The sequence below is a fragment of the Tachyglossus aculeatus genome, chromosome 4 (assembly GCF_015852505.1).
Source record: "Tachyglossus aculeatus isolate mTacAcu1 chromosome 4, mTacAcu1.pri, whole genome shotgun sequence".
In the NCBI taxonomy this organism is placed as follows: domain Eukaryota; kingdom Metazoa; phylum Chordata; class Mammalia; order Monotremata; family Tachyglossidae; genus Tachyglossus; species Tachyglossus aculeatus.
In genome coordinates, this window is record NC_052069.1 from 9,595,645 (window position 1) to 9,616,983 (window position 21,339).

A 21,339-nucleotide genomic window follows, 5' to 3' on the forward strand; every position below is an offset into this window, starting at 1 on the left:
TTGGGAAGTACAAGTTGGCAACATATAGGGACAGTCCCTAACCAACAGTGGGCTCACAGTCTAAAAGGGGGAGACAGAGAACAAAACCAAACATACTAACAAAATAAAATAAATAGAATAGATATGTACAAGTAAAATAAATAAATAAATAAATAGAGTAATAAATATGTACAAACATATATACATATATGCAGGTGCTGTGGGGAAGGAAAGGAGGTAAGATGGGGGGATGGAGGTAAGATGGTCATCAGATTGTTTCTCGGGAGAGTGGTACGCTCGTGTAGTGATGGAGAGCCAGCAGTTTGCAAAGGACTATACTAATTGCTAGAAAATATTCCCAGGGTGAATTAGAATTAGACATAGTCTGAGGCCCCCAAGAGGCTCCCAAACTAACAGTAGGTACATTAGTAATAATAATAATCATCATCATCATCATCATCATCATCATAACTAATACTTTCAAGTGCTTACTATGTGCCAGGCACTGTACTCACCGCTAGAGTGGATACGAGCAAATTGGGTTGGATCCAGTCGCTGTCCCACATGGGGCTCACAGTCTTAATCCCCATTTTACAGAGGAGGTAACTGAGGCCCAGAGAAGTGAAGTGGCTTGCCCAAAGTCACACAGCAGACAGGTAGCGGAGCAGGAATTAGAACCCATGTCCTTTGACTCCCAAGCTCTTTCTGTCCCCACCCAGGGAAGGATGGCAACCCTGAAATCAATCAGTGGTATTTATTGACCAAACCCTGTATGCAGAACACTGTACTAAGGGCTTGGGAGAGTATGATATAATAGAGTTCATTCATTCATTCATTCAATCATATGTATGGAGTGCTTACTGTGTGCAGAGCACTGTACTAAGCGCTTGGGAAGTACAAGTTGGCAACATATAGATACGGTCCCTACCCAACAGTGGGCTCACAGTCTAGAAGGGAGAGACAAACAAAACAAAACATATTAACAAAATAAAATAAATAGAATAAATATGTACAAGTAAAATAAATTCATTCATTCATTCGTTCAATCGTATTTATTGAGCGCTTACTGTGTGCAGAGCACCGTACTAAGCGCTTGGGAAGTACAAGTTGGAAACATATAGAGATGGTCCCTACCCAACAGTGGGCTTACAGTCTAGAAGGAATCAATGGAAGTTCCATCCTAATCCTCCTCGACCTCTCAGCTGCCTTCGACACTGTGGACCACCCCCTTCTCCTCAACATGCTATCTGACCTTGGCTTCACAGACTCCGTCCTCTCCTGATTCTCCTCTTATCTCTCCGGCCGTTCATTCTCAGTCTCTTTTGCGGGCTCCTCCTCCCTCTCCCATCCCCTTACTGTGGGGGTTCCCCAAGGTTCAGTGCTTGGTCCCCTTCTGTTCTCGATCTACACACACTCCCTTGCTGACCTCATTCGCTCCCACGGCTTCAACTATCATCTCTACGCCGATGACACCCAGATCTCCATCTCTGCCCCTGCTCTCTCCCCCTCCCTCCAGGCTCGCATCTCCTCCTGCCTTCAGGACATCTCCATCTGGATGTCCGCCCGCCACCTAAAGCTCAACATGTCGAAGACTGAGCTCCTTGTCTTCCCTCCCAAACCTTGTCCTCTCCCTGACTTTCCCATCTCTGTTGATGGCACTACCATCCTTCCCGTCTCACAAGCCCGCAACCTTGGTGTCATCCTCGACTCCGCTCTCTCATTCACCCCTCACATCCAAGCCGTCACCAAAACCTGCCGGTCTCAGCTCCGCAACATTGCCAAGATCCGCCCTTTCCTCTCCATCCATACCGCTACCCTGCTCATTCAAGCTCTCATCCTATCCCGTCTGGACTACTACATCAGCCTTCTCTCTGATCTCCCATCCTCCTGTCTCTCCCCACTTCAATCCATACTTCATGCTGCTTCCCGGATTGTCTTTGTCCAGAAACGCTCTGGGCATGTTACTCCCCTCCTCAAAAATCTCCAGTGGCTACCAATCAATCTGTGCATCAGGCAGAAACTCCTCACCCTGGGCTTCAAGGCTGTCCATCCATCACCTCGCCCCCTCCTACCTCACCTCCCTTCTCTCCTTCTCCAGCCCAGCCCGCACCCTCCGCTCCTCTGCCACCGCTCACCTCCTCACCATACCTCGTTCTCGCCTGTCCCGCCATCGACCCCCGGCCCACGTCATCCCCCGGGCCTGGAATGCCCCCCCAATCCCTCTGCCCATCCGCCAAGCTAGCTCTCTTCCTCCCTTCAAGGCCCTACTGAGAGCTCACCTCCTCCAGGAGGCCTTCCCAGACTGAGCCCCTTCCTTCCTCTCCCCCTCGTCCCCCTCTCCATCCCCCCATCTTACCTCCTTCCCTTCCCCACAGCACCTGTATATATGTATATATGGTTGTACATATTTATTACTCTATTTATATATTTATTTATTTTACTTGTACATTTCTATCCTATTTATTTTATTTTGTTGGTATGTTTGGTTCTGTTCTCTGTCTCCCCCTTTTAGACTGTGAGCCCACTGTTGGGTAGGGACTGTCTCTATGTGTTGCCAATTTGTACTTCCCAAGCGCTTAGTACAGTGCTCTGCACATAGTAAGCACTCAATAAATACGATTGATTGATTGATTGATTGGTGTTTGTTAGTGGCTTTTATTAGTTTATTATTTTATTAGTGTGGTATAATATTTATTATTATTGGAGAAGCAGGGTGGCTCAGTGGAAAGAGTATGGGTTTTGGAGTCAGAGATCATGGGTTCAAATCCCAGCTCTGGCAACTGTCAATCAATCAATCAATCAATCATATTTATTGAGCGCTTACTGTGTGCAGAGCACTGTACTAAACGCTTGGGAAGTACAAGTTGGCAACATATAGAGACAGTCCCTACCCAACAGTGGGCTCACAGTCTAAAGGAGTGGGCTCACAGTCAGCCATGTGACTTTGGGGAAGTCACTTAACTTCTCTGTGCCTCAGTTCCCTCATCAGTAAAATGGGGATTAAGACTGTGAGCGCCCCGTGGGACAAACTGATCACTTTGTAACCTCCCCAGTGCTTAGAACAGTGCTTTGCACATAGTAAGCGCTTAATAAATGCCATCCTTAAATGCTGAATCAATATGATTCATTGAAAAGGAAGCCAATATTTCTTAGGATTCTACAAGTAAATTGGACTAAAAAAAATGGGTTTAGGAATTATACCCTACCTCTGGGGTGATGGGTCAGGCATATGAGAAAAGCAGCGTGGCTCAGTGGAAAAAGCCTGGGTTTTGGAGTCAGAGGTCATGGGTTCAAATCCCGGTTCCGCCAATTGTCAGCTGTGTGACTTTGGGCAAATCACTTAACTTCTCTGTGCCTCAGTTCCCTCATCTGTAAAATGGTGATTAAGACTGTGAGCCCCCCCTGGGACAACCTGATAACCTTGTAACCTCCCCAGCGCTTAGAACAGTGCTTTGCATTCATTCATTCATTCAATCGTATTAATTGAGCGCTTACTGTGTGCAGAGCACTGTACTAAGCGCTTGATAGTAAGCACTTAATAAATGCCATCGTCATTATTATTATTATTATTATTATTATTATTATTATATGAGCAGGGGAGTGAGAGAGAAGGAACTTAAGAAGGCTTTATGTATGTGGTGGATTTTTAGTCAAGCCTGAATGAGAGGACAGATGTGGTGAAGCAGCGTGGCTCAGTGGAAAGAGCCCGGGCTTTGGAGTCACAGGTCATGGGTTCAAATCCCAGCTCCACCACATGTCTGCTGTGTGACCTGAGGCAAGTCACTTAACTTCTCTAAGCCTCAGTTACCTCATCTGTAAAATGGAGATCTAGACTGTGAGCCCCACGTGGGACAACCTGATAACCTTGTATCCCCCCAGAACTTAGAACAGTGCTTTGCACATAGTAAGTGCTTAATAAATGTCATTATTATTATTATTAAGTGGTTTGAAGTAGAGCATAGAGCATATTCAGCTGGGGGACTTTAACACAAGTTGGGAGAATTGACTAGGAGTTGGGAGAATTGTTCAGGGGAATGGAATTGGAATGGAGTTCATTCTCTCTGAACCAGTTAACATGGAAAAGGAGAGCGGTGGGATTTAGTGTATAGAATATGGGCCTGAGAGTCAGAGGACCTGGGTTCTAGTCCCTGCTCTGCCACTAGTCTGCTGTGTGACCGGGCAAGTCATTTCACTTCTTTGGGCCTCAGTTACCTCATCTGTAAAATGGGGATAAAGGGGACAGGGATTTTTTCCAAACCATTATCTTGTATCTACCTTGTAGATAGACTGTGAGCCCCATGTGGGACAACCAGTGTTTAGAACAGTGCTTGGCACATAGTAAGTGCTCAACAAATACCATCATTATTATTATTATTATTGTTGTTATTACCCTAGCACTAAGCACAGTGCCTGGCACATAGTAAGCAGTTAAATCCCACAATTTATTATTATTATTATTAATGAAATACAACGGAATTAGCAGGCACACTTCCTGCCCATATTGAGTTTATAGTCTAGAGGGGAGACTGACATGAATATAAATAAATAATTTGAAATATATGATTTAAAAATATGTATTTAAGTGCTTCTGGGGAATGGCCTCAGCCCCATCCTCACTTTCTCGCTCATGTTTTCTGGCTTTTGTATAAATCACCATTAAGGATTTTGCACGATGTAGTGGAAAGTATACAGGTCCTGGAGTCAGAAGATGGGGGCTCCAATCCCAGCTCTGCCCCCTCTTTTTTCCTTAATATGGTATTTGTTAAGCACTTGCTAATCCCGGCTCTGCCACTTAATAATAATAATAATAATGACATTTATTAAGTGCTTACTATGTGCAAAGCACTGTTCTAAGCACCGGGGAGGTTACAAGATGATCAGGTTGTCCCACGGGGGACTCACAGTCTTAATCCCCATTTTACAGAGGAGGTAACAGGCACAGAGAAGTTAAGTGACTTGCCCAAAGTCACACAGCTGACATTTGGCGGACCCAGGATTTGAACCCATGACCTCTGACTCCAAAGCCCGTGCTCTTTCCACTGAGCCACGCTGCTTCACTTGTCTGCTATATGACCTTGGGCAAGTCACTTCACTTTTCGGTGCCTTAGCTACCTCATCTGTAAAATGGGGATTGAGACTGGAAGGTCCCAGGTGGGACAGGAAAAGTGTCCAAACCAATTTGCTAATATCCGCCCCAGTGTTCAGTACACTGCAAATTGGCCTTGCTTGTAATAACCACTTAAGGGCTTAGTGGAAAGAGCCCGGGCCTGGGAATCAGAGGTCGTGGGTTCTAATCCCAGTTCTGCCAGTTGTCACCTGTGTGACTTTGGGCAAGTCATTTCACTTCTCTGGGCCTCAGTTACCTCATCTGTAAAATGGGGATTAAGACTGTGAGCCCCATGTGGGACAACCTGATTGTGTTGGGGTAGATTCAAGCTGATCAGGTTAGACACAGTCCCTGTCCCACATGGGGCTCACAGTCTTAATTCCCCTTTTAAAGATGAAGTAACTGAGCGTGCAGAAAGGTGAAGTGAGTTACTCAAGGTCACACAGCAGACAAATAGCAGAGCTAGGATTAGAACCCAGTTCCTTCTGACTTCCAAGCCTGTGCTCAGGCCCACAGCATGTATGTACAGGTCCGTAATTTATTTATATTCATGTCTCTCTCCCCCTCTAGATTGTAAGCTCATTGTACATAGGGAATGTATCTATAAACTCTGTTATACCGTAGTCTCCCCAGTTGTCAGTACAGTGGTTTGCACACAGTAAGAGCTCAATAAATATAATTGATTGCTGAGGGCTGAATGTGCAGAGCACTGTCCTAAGCACTTGGGGGACTCCAATACAACGGAGTTGGTAGACATGATTTCTGCCTTCAAGGGGTTACAATCTAATCAATCAATCAATCGTATTTATTGAGCGCTTACTGTGTGCAGAGCACTGTACTAAGCGCTTGGGAAGTACAAGTTGGCAACATATAGAGACAGTCCCTACCCAACAGCGGGCTCACAGTCTAGAAGACTGCTAATGACCCCATAAACTGGTTTCTCCTCCCCTTCACCTAGTTTTCCCAAAAAACACGAGTGGTTCCCCAATGGAAACAATTTGATTTTTTCTCATGAAGATTGGCTTCCTGCAAGGATTTCCAGATGTTCTTCCCATGGGATTCATCCAGGGAAGAACGGAGGCTCCCAAAACCCATTTCAAATCCTAGATTCCCCAGATCCCACCTAATTCCTGGAATTTACTAATTCCTAATTCAGGCCAGCCTGAAGAGCACTTTACTCCCTTTCAAATAGAGCCCCCTTGTGGCCTAAAGATGAATTCTTCCTTACAATTTCCACCAGTTAGGCATGTCTTGCCAACTGGTAAAAAAAACAATTTATAAACAGTAATAATCCTTAAGCTATTTGTTAAGCACTTGATACGTGCCAAGCGGTGGGAGAAATGAAATGCAGTCAGGCCGGGAGAACAGGTCTTCATTTTTCAGAGGAGGTAACGGAGACACAGACCAGTTTTTCTACAAGAACGTTTAATAATAAATAATAATGATGGCATTTATTAAGCGCTTGCTATGTGCAAAGCACTGTTCTAAGAGCTGGGAAAGTTGAAAGGCGATCAGGTTGTCCCACGGGGGGCTCACAGTCTTAATCCCCATTTTACAGATGAGGTAACTGAGGCCTGGAGAAGTTGTGACTTGCCCAACGTCACACTGACAATTGGCAGAGCCGGGATTTGAACCCATGACCTCTGACTCCAAAGCCCGGGATTTTTCCACTGAGCCACGCTGCTTCTCCAAGACCATGTTTAGGCCATGTTTCCCCACTCCTCAAGAACCTCCAGGGGTTGCCCATCCACTTACACATCAGACAGAAACTCCTCACCATTGGCTTTAAAGCAATGGCTTTTAAGCTGCTGCTTCCCCAACCATCACGGATGTTTCCGGCACTTGACTTTCTCTCCAGACTTCAGTTTTCTCCTCTGGAAAATTGGGACAAAGTAGATTGGAGCCCCATGGGAGATGAGATCTTTGTCAAATAGAGGGATCAGCATTTTATTACTTAAACCTAGAGCTCATTTACCACCTCTTCTACTCTCCCACCCACCCCTCTTCTCAAAGCGCTCCCCCTTTTTCTTCTTAATAAATCAATTGATGGTATTTGTTTAGTGTTTACTGTGTGCAGAACACTCTACTAAGTGCTTGAGAACTAGCATAGCCTAGTGGAAAGAGCATGGGCCAGGAGTCAGAGGACCTGGGTTCTAATCCCAGCTCCGCCACTTGTCTGCTGTGCAACCTTGGGCTAGTCTCTTCACGTCTCTGGGCCTCAGTTACCTCATCTATAAAACGGGGATTAAATCCTCTTCCCTCTGTTTTGGACTATGTCCTAAATTGGGCAGGGAATGTTTCTGAATATTGCTTGACACAAAGAAAATGCTTCACAAGTATTATTATTATGTTTATTGGTATTATTACCATTATCATTATTTAGAGAGTGCAAACCAACAGACTCGCTAGGAATGTTCCCTGACCACAATGAGCTTATTCCCCTTCCCCTCTCATTCTTTCCACCTGAACCACTTAATTGAAGGATAGACAATCTGCAGTTTTTATTTATTCATGGATTTTCTTCCCTTAGGATAGTCAAGATATGTATGCCATTGAAGTATGCAAAATGACAGTTGTAGAAATGTCAGTGTCATTTTGTTCCTTATTTGGATTAGCCAGACTGGAGATACATTTTTACTCCCGGCAAAAATCTGGAACTTTGTCAGAATCTAGTAAGTCTGGAAAATCCAAGAGTGGGTCCTTGAAATGCTATTTTAGCACACGCTGGGTGAAATGCTTTATGCTAAGTATTTAAGAAAGTATCACAAGCACAAGACAAATTCCTTGCCCATAAAGAACTTACCCTCGATCGATCGGGAGAGACAGAAATATCTTAAGACAGAGGGACAGAATATCTTGACTATAAGCTCATGGTGGGCAGGGATTGTGTCTGTTATATTGTAATATATTGTTATATTGTACTCTCCCAAGTGCTTAGTACAGTCCATAGAATAAGCGCTCAATAAATACAAATGACTGACAGAACAATCTCTGCTCCTCCTCCCCTCCCCATCACCCCCAATCCGTCCCTCTGCCCTACCCCCTTCCCCTCCCCACGGCACTTGTATATATTTGTACAGATTTATTACTCTATTTATTTTATTAATGATGTGTATATATCTATAATTCTATTATGATGGTATTGACACCTGTCTACTTGTTCTGTTTTGCTGTCTGTCTCCCCCTTCTAGACTGTGAGCCCATTGTTGGGTAGGGTCTATCTCTATATATTGCCGAATTGTACTTTCCAAGCGCTTAGTACAGTGCTCTGCACAGAGTAAGTGCTCAATAAATATGATTGAATGAATGAAGATTTTGCAGAATACGTAATGGAACAGTTAAATGTGCACATCTGCACAAACGCTGATGATGGGTGTGTATCAGTATGTATGTGTTTGCCTAAATCTGTGGTGTGATCACAGTTCACCTAAAGCAAACTAAATTTTGCTAAGATATAGATTGAATCATCTAAATTGTTTGACTTCCTTAAAAATACATAGCAAAGAAATGGGCGAATGATAAAGAATTTGAGGCTTTAATGCCTTCCAGTGTTGTGATTTTCACTTCTGTTTGATTATGATTCTCGCACGAGAACCTAGGACAGCAAAATGTTCTGTCAATTCATTCAATCATTTATTGAGCACTTACTGGGTGCAGAGCACTATACTAAGCACTTGATATAATAATGATAATAATAATAGCATTTATTAAGTGCTTACTATGTGCAAAGCACTGTTCTAAGCACTGGGGGTATACAAGGTGATCAGGTTGTCCCACGTGGGGCTCACAGTCTTAATCCCCATTTTGCAGATGAGGGAACTGAGGCCCAGAGAAGTGAGTGACGTGCCCAAAGTCACACAGCAGACAAGTGGTGGTGCCAGGATTTGAACCCATGACCTCTGACTCCAAAGCCCGGGCTCTTTCCACTGAGCCACGCTGCTTCTCATTGACCCTGTAGCAGTCAATGCAGCAGGGCTCCCTAAATGGGATGGGCTAGAGCTCACTGTGGGCAGGCAATGTGTCTCTCATATTGTTCTATCGAAGGGTGCCAGCGTCACTCAGTTGCAAGAGCCCGGGCTTGGGAGTCAGAGGTCATGGGTTCTAATCCCAGTTCCACCACTTTTCAGCTGTGTGATTTGGGACAAGTCACTTAACTTCTCTGGGCCTCAGTTGCCTCATCTGTAAAATGGGGATTAAGACTGTGAGCCCCACGGGGGACAACCTGATTACCCTGTATCTACCCCAGCACTGAAAACAGGGCTTGGCACATAGTAAGCATTTAACAAGTACCATTGTTGTTATTATTCTTAGTACTCCCTGAAGCACTTAGTACAGTGCTTTGCATACAGTAAACACTCAGTAAATATGATTGATTGACCTAGTCCCCATAGGTTATTGAGCTCCTCTTGAGTATTGATATAATCAATTTTTTAGATTGTGAGCCCACTGTTGGGTAGGGACTGTCTCTATATGTTGCCAATTTGTACTTCCCAAGCACTTAGTACAGTGCTCTGCACATAGTAAGTGCTCAATAAATATGATTGATGATGATAATCCTGTAGGTGTATAAAAGCAAATATGTTGCGCAGACTATCCAATCTAATTCCAAAATATCATTGTACTTTCCAAGCGCCAAGTACAGTGCTCTGCTCACAGTAAGTGCTCAATAAATACGATTGAATGAACGAATGAATTTTGTCTTTTAACTTTAGGAATCCCAAGATCTAAAAGGCAGATCCAAAGATTTACAGATTCTGCTCACTACTTTTACATCACAGATGAAGGTAAAATTAGCACTGGGGCAGAAAGTGGCCCATTGGAAAGAGCACAGGACTCTCAGAGTCAGGACAAAGACCTGAATTCTAATCCTGCCTCCCCCACTTGCCTGCTGTATGACCTCGGGCAAGACCTTGGAGAAACAGTGTGGCTCAATGGAACGAGCACGGGCTTGGGATTCAGAGGTCATGGGTGCAAATCCCAGCTCTGCCAATTGTCTGCTGTGTGACTTTAGGCAAGTCACTTAACTTCTCTATGCCTCAGTTACCTCATCTGGAAAATGGGGATTAGGACTGTGAGCCCCACATGGGACAACCTGATCACCTTGCATCCTCCCCAGTGCTTAGAACAGTGCGTTGCACATAGCGCTTAACAAATGCCATCATTATTATTATTATTTCACTTTTCTGTACCTCTCCTTCTACATCTATAAAATCAGGATAAAATAACTCTTCTCCCTCTGGTTTAGACGATAAACCCTTTGTGGTACAAGGCACTGAGCCTAATCTGGTTATCTTTTATGATGATGATGATGATGATGATGGTATTTATTAAGCTCTTGCTATGTTCCAAGCACTGTTCTAAGTGCTGGGGCAGATACGAGGTTATTAGGTTGTCCCACATGGGGCTCACAGACTTAATCCCCATTTTACAGATGAGGTAACTGAGGCACAGAGAAGTTGTGACTTGCCCAAAGTCACACAGGTGACAAGTGGTGGAGGTGGGATTAGAACTCATGACCTCTGACTCCCAAGCCCGGGTTCTTGCCACTAAGCCACGCTGCTTCTCCCTGCACTTAGTACAGTGCCTGGAACACAGTAAGTGCTTTAAAAATGCCAGAATAATAGTAATAATTATCATTATTATTATTATTGTCTGCCTCCCCCTCTAAACTGCCAGCCTGTTATGGGCAGGGGTCATGACTGCTAATTATGTTGTGCTGTACTCTCCCAATCATTTATTACAGTGCTCTGCATATAGTAAGTGCTCACTAAAATAATTACAGTATTTGTTAAGTGCTAACTCTGACTCCCAAGCTCTTGCTCTTTCCACTAAGCCACGTTGCTTCTCCCTGTTGCACGTTCATCTCCCTTGCACTTACTAGAGTGCTTAGCTCATAAGAAATGTTTGACAAATACCACAACGATCATTATAACTAATATTAATAAAAAACAAAAGGCTGTGCCTACATTATGGCTTAATTAAGGCCAAGTTGTCCTAGGCTGCAACAGAGGTATTCCATAAGGCTTCTCTAAGAATGTGAAAACCTGAGAGGCATTTCTAAAAATGATCAAAACCATGAATGTTTGTCCATTGTAATAAATCAGTTAACACCCTTAGTATAATAATAACAATGATGATCATGCCAATCCGATTTTTCCCTTCTGGCTTTGATTTTCTTCAGAAAAAGCAGCTCTTCTTCCAGGATGAATTTTGGCATTTGAAGAGAGAGGCTGTATTAGATCCCCATAGAAACAAAACTCCGATGTTGGAGGTGAACAGGTTTTGTCATTCATTCATTCGTTCAATCATATTTATTGAGCGCTTACTGTGTGCAGAGCACTGTACTAAGCGCTTGGGAAGTACACATCAATCAGTCAATGATATCTATTGAGCACTAACTGTGTGCAGAGCACTGTACTAAGTGCCTGGGAGAGTCCAGTATAACTTCTCTATGCCTCAGTTACCTCATTGATAAAATGGGGATATAATATATTATTATATATTTATATATATATATATATATATATATATATATATATACAGATGTGTATATATATATGTAGAGAGAGAAAAGCAGCATAGCTCAATGGAAAGAGCATGGGCTTTGGAGTCAGAGGTCATGGGTTCAAATCCTAGCTCTGCTAATTGTCAGCTGTGTGACTCTGGGCAAGTCACTTAACTTCTCTGGGCCTCAGTTACCTCATCTGTAAAATGGGGATTAAGACTGTGAGCCCCCCGTATGACAACCTGATCACCTGGTAACCTCCCTAGTGCTTAGAACAGTGCTTTGCACATAGTAAGCACTTAATAAATGCCATTATTATTATTATTATGCAACAATATGAAAGAGAGATCTATATATGTAACTATAAGTATATATTCATTCAATCATATTTTTTGAGGGCTTACTGTGGGTAGAGCACTGTACTAAGCGCTTGGGAGAGTAAAATACAACAATAAACAGATGCATTCCCTGCCCACAATGACTTTACAGTCTGGAGTGTGGGGAGACAGGCATCAAAATAAATAAATGACAGATATGTACATAAATGCTGTGGGGCTGGAAGGGGGGAAGAACAAAGGGAGCAAGTCAGGGTGATGCAGAAGGGTGTGGGAGAAGAGGAAAGGAAGGCGTAGTCAGGGAAGGTCTCTTGGAGGAGATGGGCCTTCAATAAGGCTTTGAACAGGGGCGAGAATCAAATTTTAAGAGGGAAGGCGTCCCAGGCCAGAGGCAGGATGTGAGCCAGGGGTCGACAGCGAGGTCGACAAAATGGAGACACAGAGCATTAGAGAAGTGAATATATAATTGTAACTAAATTTCTCTCTATAGATATTCATTCATTCATTCATTCAATCGTATTTATTGAGCGCTTACTGTGTGCAGAGCACTGTACTAAGCGCTTGGGAAGTACAAGTCAGTAACATATAGAGCCTGTCCCTACCCAACAACGGGCTCACAGTCTAGAAGGGGGAGACAGACAACAAAACAAAACATGGAGAAGGGTGTCAAAATCGTCAGAACAAATAGAATAAAAGCTATATGATGATGATGATGGCATTTATTAAGCGCTTACCATGTGCAAAAGTGCTTAGTACAGTGCTCTGCACATAGTAAGTGCTCAATAAATGCGATTGATGATGATGCAAAGCACTGTTATAACCGCTGGGGAGGTTACAAGGTGATCAGGTTGTCCCACGGGGGGCTCACGGTCTTAATCTCCATCCTACAGATGAGGCAACTGAGGCACAGAGGAGTCTAGTGACTTGCCCAAAGATCAGAGTCGGCAGACACTTTTCCTGCCTTCAAGGAGCTTACAGTCTAGAGGGGATCATGCAAAATACTGACTGCGCTAGTCATCATTAAATTACTATTCTGGCTCAGTGAAAAGAGAATTAGACTGGAAGACAGGTGATCTTGGTCCCATCAATCAATCAGTCATATTTATTGAGTGCTTACTGTGGGCAGACTGCTAAGCTCCGGGGAAAGTATATAAAATGGACACAATCCCTGCCCTCATGGAGCTTACAGTGTTGTGGGCTACTCGGGAACTGTTTCTCTTAGCCTGTTGAAGGCAAAACAGACCACTGTCCTAATCCAGAAATTATCATCCCCCACGGGCATGCTGTGAGTTTGAGAAGTCACTCTGTAAGTAATACTTATTGAGTACTTTGTGCAGAGCACTGCAATAAGCATTCGGGAGATTATAGTAAACATGAATGCTTCCTTCAAGGAGCTTTTGAGCTAATAATAATAATGGAAGCAGCATGGCTTAGTGGAAAGAACACAGACTTGGGAGTCAGAGGAGGTGGGTTCTAATCCCGCCTCTGCCACTTGTCAGCTGGGTGACTTCGGGCAAGTCACTTGAATTCTCTATGCCTCACTTACCTCATCTGTAAAATGGGGATTAAGACCGTGAGCCCCACGTGGGACAACCTGATTGCCTTGTATCTACCGTAGTGCTTAGAACAGCACTTGGCACATAGTAAGTGCTAAAAAAATACCATCATTATCATTATTATAATTATTTGTTAAGCACTTACTATGTGCCAAGTACTGTACTAGGAGCTGGGGGTGAATACAAGCAAATCGGTTTGGACACAGTCCCTGTCCCACGTGGGCCTCACAGTCTCAATCCCCATTTTATACATGAGGTTACTGAAACACAGAGAACTCAAGTGACTTTCCCAACATCACACAGCAGACACTAAAATAAATTACAGGAAGGGAGAAACTACTGAGTGTAAATATATATGTATATTTACTGTGAGTCCCACATGGGGCTCAGATTGACTCTGACATCAGATCACTACCATCAGGGAGCTTACAATCTACTAGAGAAACCCATGGAAAGTTCTTTTTTAATAGTGGGAGTAGGATAATAGTAATAATAGTGATAACTGTGTCACTTGCTAAGTGCTTACTATGTGCCAGGCACTGTACTAAGCACTGGGGTGGATACAAGGAAATCAGGTTGGACCTGGTCCTTGTCCCATGTGGGGCTCACAGTCTCATATAAATATATTATATATATGTATGTATGTATATATGTGTATATATACACATACACACACATATATGCACATATATATTTCTAGACTGTGAGCCCACTGTTGGGTAGGGACCGTCTCTATATGTTGCCAACTTGTACTTCCCAAGTGCTTAGTACAGTGCTCTGCACACACTAAGTGCTCAATAAATATGATAGAATGAATGAATATATATACACATATATACATAAATGTATATCTATTTACATGTATTACATGCACACAGTAAGGGCTTAATAAATATGATTGAATATATATATATATCATATTTATTAAGCCCTTACTGTGTGCATATAATACATGTAAATAGATATACATTTATGTATATATGTATATATTTATGTATGTATATTTGTGTGTATATATATATATATATGTGTGTGTGTCTGTTTATATATGTGTATATATATATATGTACACTCAGTAGTTTTTCCCTTCCTGTAATTTATTTTAGTGTCTGACTTCTCTAGAAGTGTATATATCTATATATATATCTATATCTCTATATATAGATATGTATACTATATATAGAGATATAGATATATCTATATATCTATCTATATCTCTATATATAGATATGTATACTATATATAGAGATATAGTATATATAGATATATATATACGTCTAATGAAGTCAGACACTAAAATAATATAGATATATATATCTGTGGGTAGAGAAAGTGAGAAGAGTACCACCTAAAGACTCAAGGGCAAAGGTATTGCAGCAGAAATGGAAATGGGCTAAGGAGATTAATAAGGGAAAACGTCTGAGAAGTGATGTGATTTATGTAGAGTTTTGAAGATAGGGAGAGTGGAGTTCTTATGTGAAAACAAGAGAATTCCAGGTTGGACAATGAGGGCAATGGTGAGAGAGACAAGAGGACGGCACAGTGAGTAGATTGACGTTAGAAGATCGAAGTATGTGGGTTGGACTGTGGTGGGAGTTGAGCTTGATTAAGGAGGAAGGGAACATGTTTTTAATGTCCTCTCCCAAGCCCTTAGGACTGTTCTCTGCTTACAGTAAGCGTTCAATTCATTCATTCATTCATTCAATCGTATTTATTGAGCACTTACTGTGTGCACAGCACTGTACTAGGCACTTGGGAAGTACAAGTTGACAACATATAAAGACGGTCCCTACATAATAATAATAATGGCATTTATTAAGTGCTTACTATGTGCAAAGCACTGTTCTAAGCATTGGGAAGGTTACAAGGTGATCAGGTTGTCCCACGTGGAGCTCACAGTGTTAATCCCCATTTTATAGATGAGGTAACTGATGCACAGAGAAGTTGAGTGACTTGCCCAAAGTCACACAGCTGACAAGTGGCAGAGCTAGGATTTGAACCCATGACCTCTGACTCCAAAGCCCGTGCTCTTTTCCCTGAGCCATGCTGCTTCTCCCATTTTACAGGTGAGGTAACTGAGGCACAGAGAAGTTAAGTGACTTGCCCAGAGTCACACAGCTGACAACTGGTGGAGCCGGGATTTGAACCCCTGACCTCTGACTCCAAAGCCCATGCTCTTTCCACTGAGCCACGCTGCTTCCCCAGCCACAACTGACTAATTGACTTTTGAAAATGATCCTGATTCATCATACATATCCACTTGTGGATTACCTTTGATGAGGTGCAGGGGCATACTGAGAAGCAGTGTGGCTCAATGGATAGAGCACAAGCCTGGGAGTCAGAAGGACCTGAGTTCTAATCCCTGCTCCACCACTTGTCTGCTGGGTGACACTGGATGAGTCGCTTCACTTCTCTGGGCCTGTTACCTCATTTGTAAAATGGGGATTTAGCCCCCCCACCGTGGGACAGGGACTATGTCCAACCTGATTAACTATGTCTACCCCTGCATTTAGTGCAGTGCTTGGCACATACCAAGCACTTAATAAATTCCAGAGAAGCAGCATGGCTCAGTGGAAAAGAGCCCGGGCTTTGGAGTCAGTGGTTATGGGTTCAAATCCCAGCTCTGCCAACTGTCAGCTGTGTGATTTTGGGCAAGTCACTTCACTTCTCTGTGCCTCAGTTCCCTCATCTGTAAAATGGGGATTGACTGTGACCCCCCGTGGGACAACCTGATCACCTTGTATCCCCCAGCGCTTAGAACAGTGCTTTGCACATAGTAAGTGCTTAATAAATGTCATTATTATTATTATTATTTAAAAAAATACAATCATTGACTCTGCCATCAGTTCACTACCATCAAGGAGCTTATAATCTAATAGAGAAACCCATGGAAAGGTTTTTTTTTTAATAGTGGGAGTAGGATAATAGTAATAATAGTGATAATTGTGACACTTACTAAACGCTTACTATGTGCCAGGCACTGTACTAAGCTCTGGGATGGATACAAGCAAATCAGGTTGGACACAGTCCTTGTCTCAATTCCAGTAGTACTTCAACTGCATAGGGATGAGATAGTCAAATAAATAGTGTAATAGACCAAATAATAATCATGATACTTGTTAAGCACTTACTATGTGCTAAGGACTATTCTAGGCACTGGGGTAGGTACAAGTTAATCAGGTTGGGGACAGTCCCTGTACTACCTGGGACTCACGCTCTTAATTTCCATTTTCCAGATGAGGTAACTGAGGCACAGAGAAGTGAAGCGACTTGCCCAAGGCCACACAGCAGTCATGTGGCAGAGCTGCCATTAGAGCTCGGTCCTTCTGACTCCAGGCCCAGGCTCTTTCCATTAATCAATCAATCAATCAATTGTATTTATTGAGCGCTTACTGTGTGCAGAGCACTGTACTAAGTGCTTGGGAAGTACAAGTTGACGACATACAGAGACAGTCCCTACCCAACAGTGGGCTCACAGTCTAAAAAAGCCACACTGCTTCTCAAGAAAATGCATAAATGCATAAAGTTGGGTTAAAGGTTGGTGTGAGGGTAATGAAGATTTTCGACTCTGATGGGTCCTGCTGCTGTATTCTGTTAGGGATGAGGTCACAGAGTGGAAGGAAGAAAACTTGGCTCAGTGGTCCCGAAGGATCCTTGATCTCAGACTCGGATGCCTTGGAAGAGATTCCTGGAGTACTCGGAATGACTGACAAACATGCTTGTTGCCCTTTTCCACTCACTATGGAATTAATAATAATAACAATAATAGTGGTATTTGTTAAGCACTTACTTTGTGCCAAGCACTGTTCTAAGCACTGCGGTAGGTCCAAGGTGGTCAGGGTGTCCCACGTGGGACTCAGCTTTAATCCCCATTTTACAGATGAGGTCACTGAGGCACAGAAAAGTTAAGTGACTTGCCCAAGATCAAAGAGCAGACAGGTGGTGGAGCTGGGATTAGAACCCATGACCTCTGAGTATGAAGCCTGGGCTCTTGCCATTAGGCCATGCTTCTTCCCTAATTGAATGAATTGAATGCATTGATGAGGCTATGGAGAACTATGAGAACTCCAGACTTTGGGGTTACAAATCCCATGGGAAGAGATCCAGATTCATTCATTCAATTGTATTTATTGAGTGCTTACTGTGTGCAGAGCACTTTACTAAGCACTTGGAAAAGTACAACAATGAATGATGACATTCCCTGCCCACAACGAACTAGCAGTCTAGGCAGGGGAGGCAGATATCAATACAAAGAAATAAAGTGACAGATATGTACCTAAGCGCTGTGGGGCTGAGAGGGAGGAAGAGCAAAGGGAGCAAGTCAGGGTGATGCAGAAGGGAGTGGGAGAAGAGGAAAAGTGGGAATTAGCCTTGGAAGGCCTCTTGGAGGAGATGTGCCTTCAATAAGGCTTTAAAGGGGGGGGAGAGTAATGGCCTGTAGGATTTGAGGAGGGACGGCATTCCAGGTCAGAGGCAAGATGTGGGCCGGGGTTGGCGGTGAGACAGGCGAAATGGAGGCCCAGTGAGAAGGTTAGCAGCACCAGAGGAGCGGAGTGTGCGGGCTGGGCTGGAGAAGGAGAGAAGCAAGGTGAGGTAGGAGGGGGTGAGGTGGTGGAGAGCTTTAAAGCCAATGGTCAGGAGTTTTTGTTTAATGTAGAGATGAATGGGCAACCACTGGAGATTTTTGAGGAGCAGGGTGACATGTCCTGAAATTTCTGTAAAAAAAATGATCCAGGCATCAGAGTGAAATATGGACTGGAGTAGGGAGAGACAGGAAGCTGCGAGGTCAGCAAGGAGACTGATGGAGAAATCCAGTGGGGATAGGGTGAGTGATTGTATTAACGTGGAAGCAGTTTGAATGGAGAGGAAAGGGTGGATTTTAGTGATGCGAAGGTGGGACTGGCAGGATTTGGTGATGGATTGAATATGTGGGTTAAATGAGAGAGAGGAGTCAAGTATGACACCAAGGTTACAGGTTTGAGAGACAAGAAGGACGGTGGTACTGTCCACAATGACTGGAAAGTCAAGGGGGAGGACTGGGTTTGGTTGGGAAGATAAGGAGCTCTGTCTTGTACTGAGGTGGTGGGAAGACAAACAAGTAGAGACGTCCTGAAGGCAGGAGGAAATGAGAGACTGCAGAGAGGGAGAGAGATCAGGACTGGAGATGGAGATTTAGGAATCATCCACATAGAGGTGGTAATTGAAGCTGTGGGAGCGACTGAGTTCTCCAAGGGAATGAGTGTTGATGGGGAATAGAAGGGGATCCAGAACTGAACCTCGAGGGACCCCCACAGTTAGGGGGTGGGAGGCAGAGGAGGAGCCCATGAAAGAGACTGAGAATGAGTTACCAGAGAGATAAGAGGAGAAGCAGGAGAGGACAGAATCAGTGAAGCCAAGGTTAGATCATGTTTCCAGGAGAAGAGGGTGGTTGACCATGTCGAAGGCAGCTGAGAGGTCGAGGAGGATCAGGAGGGAGTGGAGGCTGATCAATCAATCAATCAATGAACAGTGCCTGGCACACAACACTTAACAAATATTGTAATTATTTTAGTGAGTGCTTACTATATGCACAGCACTGTAATAAGTGATTGGGAGAGTACAGCACAACAGAATTAGCAGATATGACCTCTGCTCATAACAAGCTGACAGTTTAGAGGGGGAGGCAGGCGATAATAATAGTAACAATAATAATTCTGGCATATTCTAAGCGCTTACTGTGTGCCAGGCACTGTACTAAGTGCTGGGAGAAGCAGCATGGCTTAGTGGCAAGAGCACGGGCTTGGGAGTCAGAGGACATGGGTTCTAATCCTGGCTCTGCCATTTGTCTGCTGTGTGACCTTGGGCAAATCACTTTACTTCTCTGTGCCTCAGTTACCTCATCTGTGAAATGGGGATTAAGACTGTGAGCCCCACGTGGGACAACCTGATCACCTTGTATCTACCCCAGCACTTAGAACAGTGCTACACACATAGTAAGCATTTAACAAATATCATTATTATTATTATTATTATTATTACAAGAAAATTGGGTTGGTCACAGTCCCTGTCCCACATGGGGCTCACAATCTCAATCCCCATTTTACAGATGAGGTAACTGAGGCTCATAGAAGTGAAGTGACTTGCCCAAGGTCATAGAACAATTGGCAGAGCCAGGATTAGAACCCACGACCTTCTGACCCCCAGGACCGGGCTATATTCACCTCACTATGCTACTTCCCACCTGTGTTTCTATTTGGTGCTTTTATAACCAAAGTGCCTTACATTAGTGGTTTACTCCTCAAAACAACCCTGTTAGGTAGGTTTCAAGTATTATTATCCCCAATTTACAGCTGGGGAAACTGAGGCACTTGGTGGTTGAGTGACTTGCCCAAGGCCACAAAGGGAACGGGTGTCAGAGTCGGGACTTGAACCCGGGATCTCTGGCTTCCAGGACTATGGCTCTCCCATATATGTCCAAGACTGAACTCCTTATCTTCCCTCCCAAAGCCTGCCCTCTCCCTGACTTTCCCATTACCGTAGACGGCACTACCATCCTTCCCATCTCACAAGCCTGCAACCTTGGTGTCATCCTTGACTCCGCTCTCTCGTTCACCCCACACATCCAATCCGTCACCAAAAACTGCCGGTCTCACCTCTGCAACATCACCAAGATCTGCCCTTTCCTCTCCATCCAAACTGCTACCCTGCTGGTTCAATCTCTCATCCTATCCCTACTGGATTACTGCATCAGCCTCCTCTCTGATCTGCTATCCTCCTGTCTCTCCCCACTTCAGTCTATACTTCACACTGCTTCCCGGATCATCTCTGTGAAGAAATGTTCTGGGCATGTTACTCCCCTCCTCAAAAATCTCCAGTGGCTACCAGTCAACCTACGCAACAGGCAAAAACTCCTGGCCCTCGGCTTCAAGGCTGTCCATCACCTCGCCCCCTTCTACCTCACCTCCCTTCTTTTCTTCTCCAGCCCAGCCCACACCCTCCACTGCTCTACCACTAACCTCCTCACTGAGCCTCCTTCTTGCCTGTCCCACTGTTGCCCCCCAGCCCATGTCCTTCCCTTGGCCTGGAATGCCCTCCCTCCGCACATCGGCCAAGCTAGCTCTCTTCCTCCCTTCAAAGCCCTACTGAGAGCTCACCTCCTCCAGGAGGCCTTCCCACACTGAACCCCCTCCTTCCTCTCCCCCTCCCCATCCTCCCCTGCCTCCTTCCCCCACAGCACCTGTATATATGTTTGTACAGATTTATTACTCTATTTATTTTACTTGTACATATTTACTATTCTATTTATTTTATTTTGTTAATATGTTTTGTTTTGCTGTCCGTCTCCCCCTTCTAGACTGTGAGCCCGCTGTTGGGTAGGGACTGTCTCTATATGTTGCCAACTTGTACTTCTCAAGCGCTTAGTACAATGCTCTACACACAGTAAGCGCTCAATAAATACGATTGAATGAATGAATGAATCACCCCAAACTGGAATAAATAAATAATTTATAACATATAATTTAAAGAGATGTACTTAAAATTGTGGGTCATGGGTTCTGATCCCAGCTCCACCACTTGTCTGCTGTGTAACCTTGGGCAAGTTACTTTATTTCTCTGTGTCTCAGTGACCTCATCTGTAAAATGGGGATGAAGACTGTGAGCCCCATGTGGGACAGGGACTGTGTCCAATTCGAGTTGCTTCTATCCACCTGTCACCTGTCGCCTAGAGACAGGTTCGTTTGGAAATCGACGTGGTGGGGGAGAGAGAGAGAGAGAGAGACAGAGACAGAGAGATTGGGGACAGAAAGTCTTACACAAAATTTATTCTGCAAGGTTAACTGAATCATTTGATTATTTCAGACACATCGAATTGGATTA

The 21,339-nt window shown here is 43.9% G+C and overlaps 1 protein-coding gene across 1 annotated transcript in view; it reads left to right on the forward strand.

Annotated features, from left to right (window-relative positions):
* Positions 1-21,339, forward strand: part of C4H4orf50 (chromosome 4 C4orf50 homolog) — a 159,041-nt gene that overhangs the window by 20,117 nt on the left and 117,585 nt on the right. Inside the window, 3 exon segments of the mRNA XM_038745438.1 lie at positions 9,799-9,870; positions 11,268-11,357; positions 17,041-17,196. Coding sequence (XP_038601366.1) covers positions 9,799-9,870; positions 11,268-11,357; positions 17,041-17,196 — 318 coding nt within the window.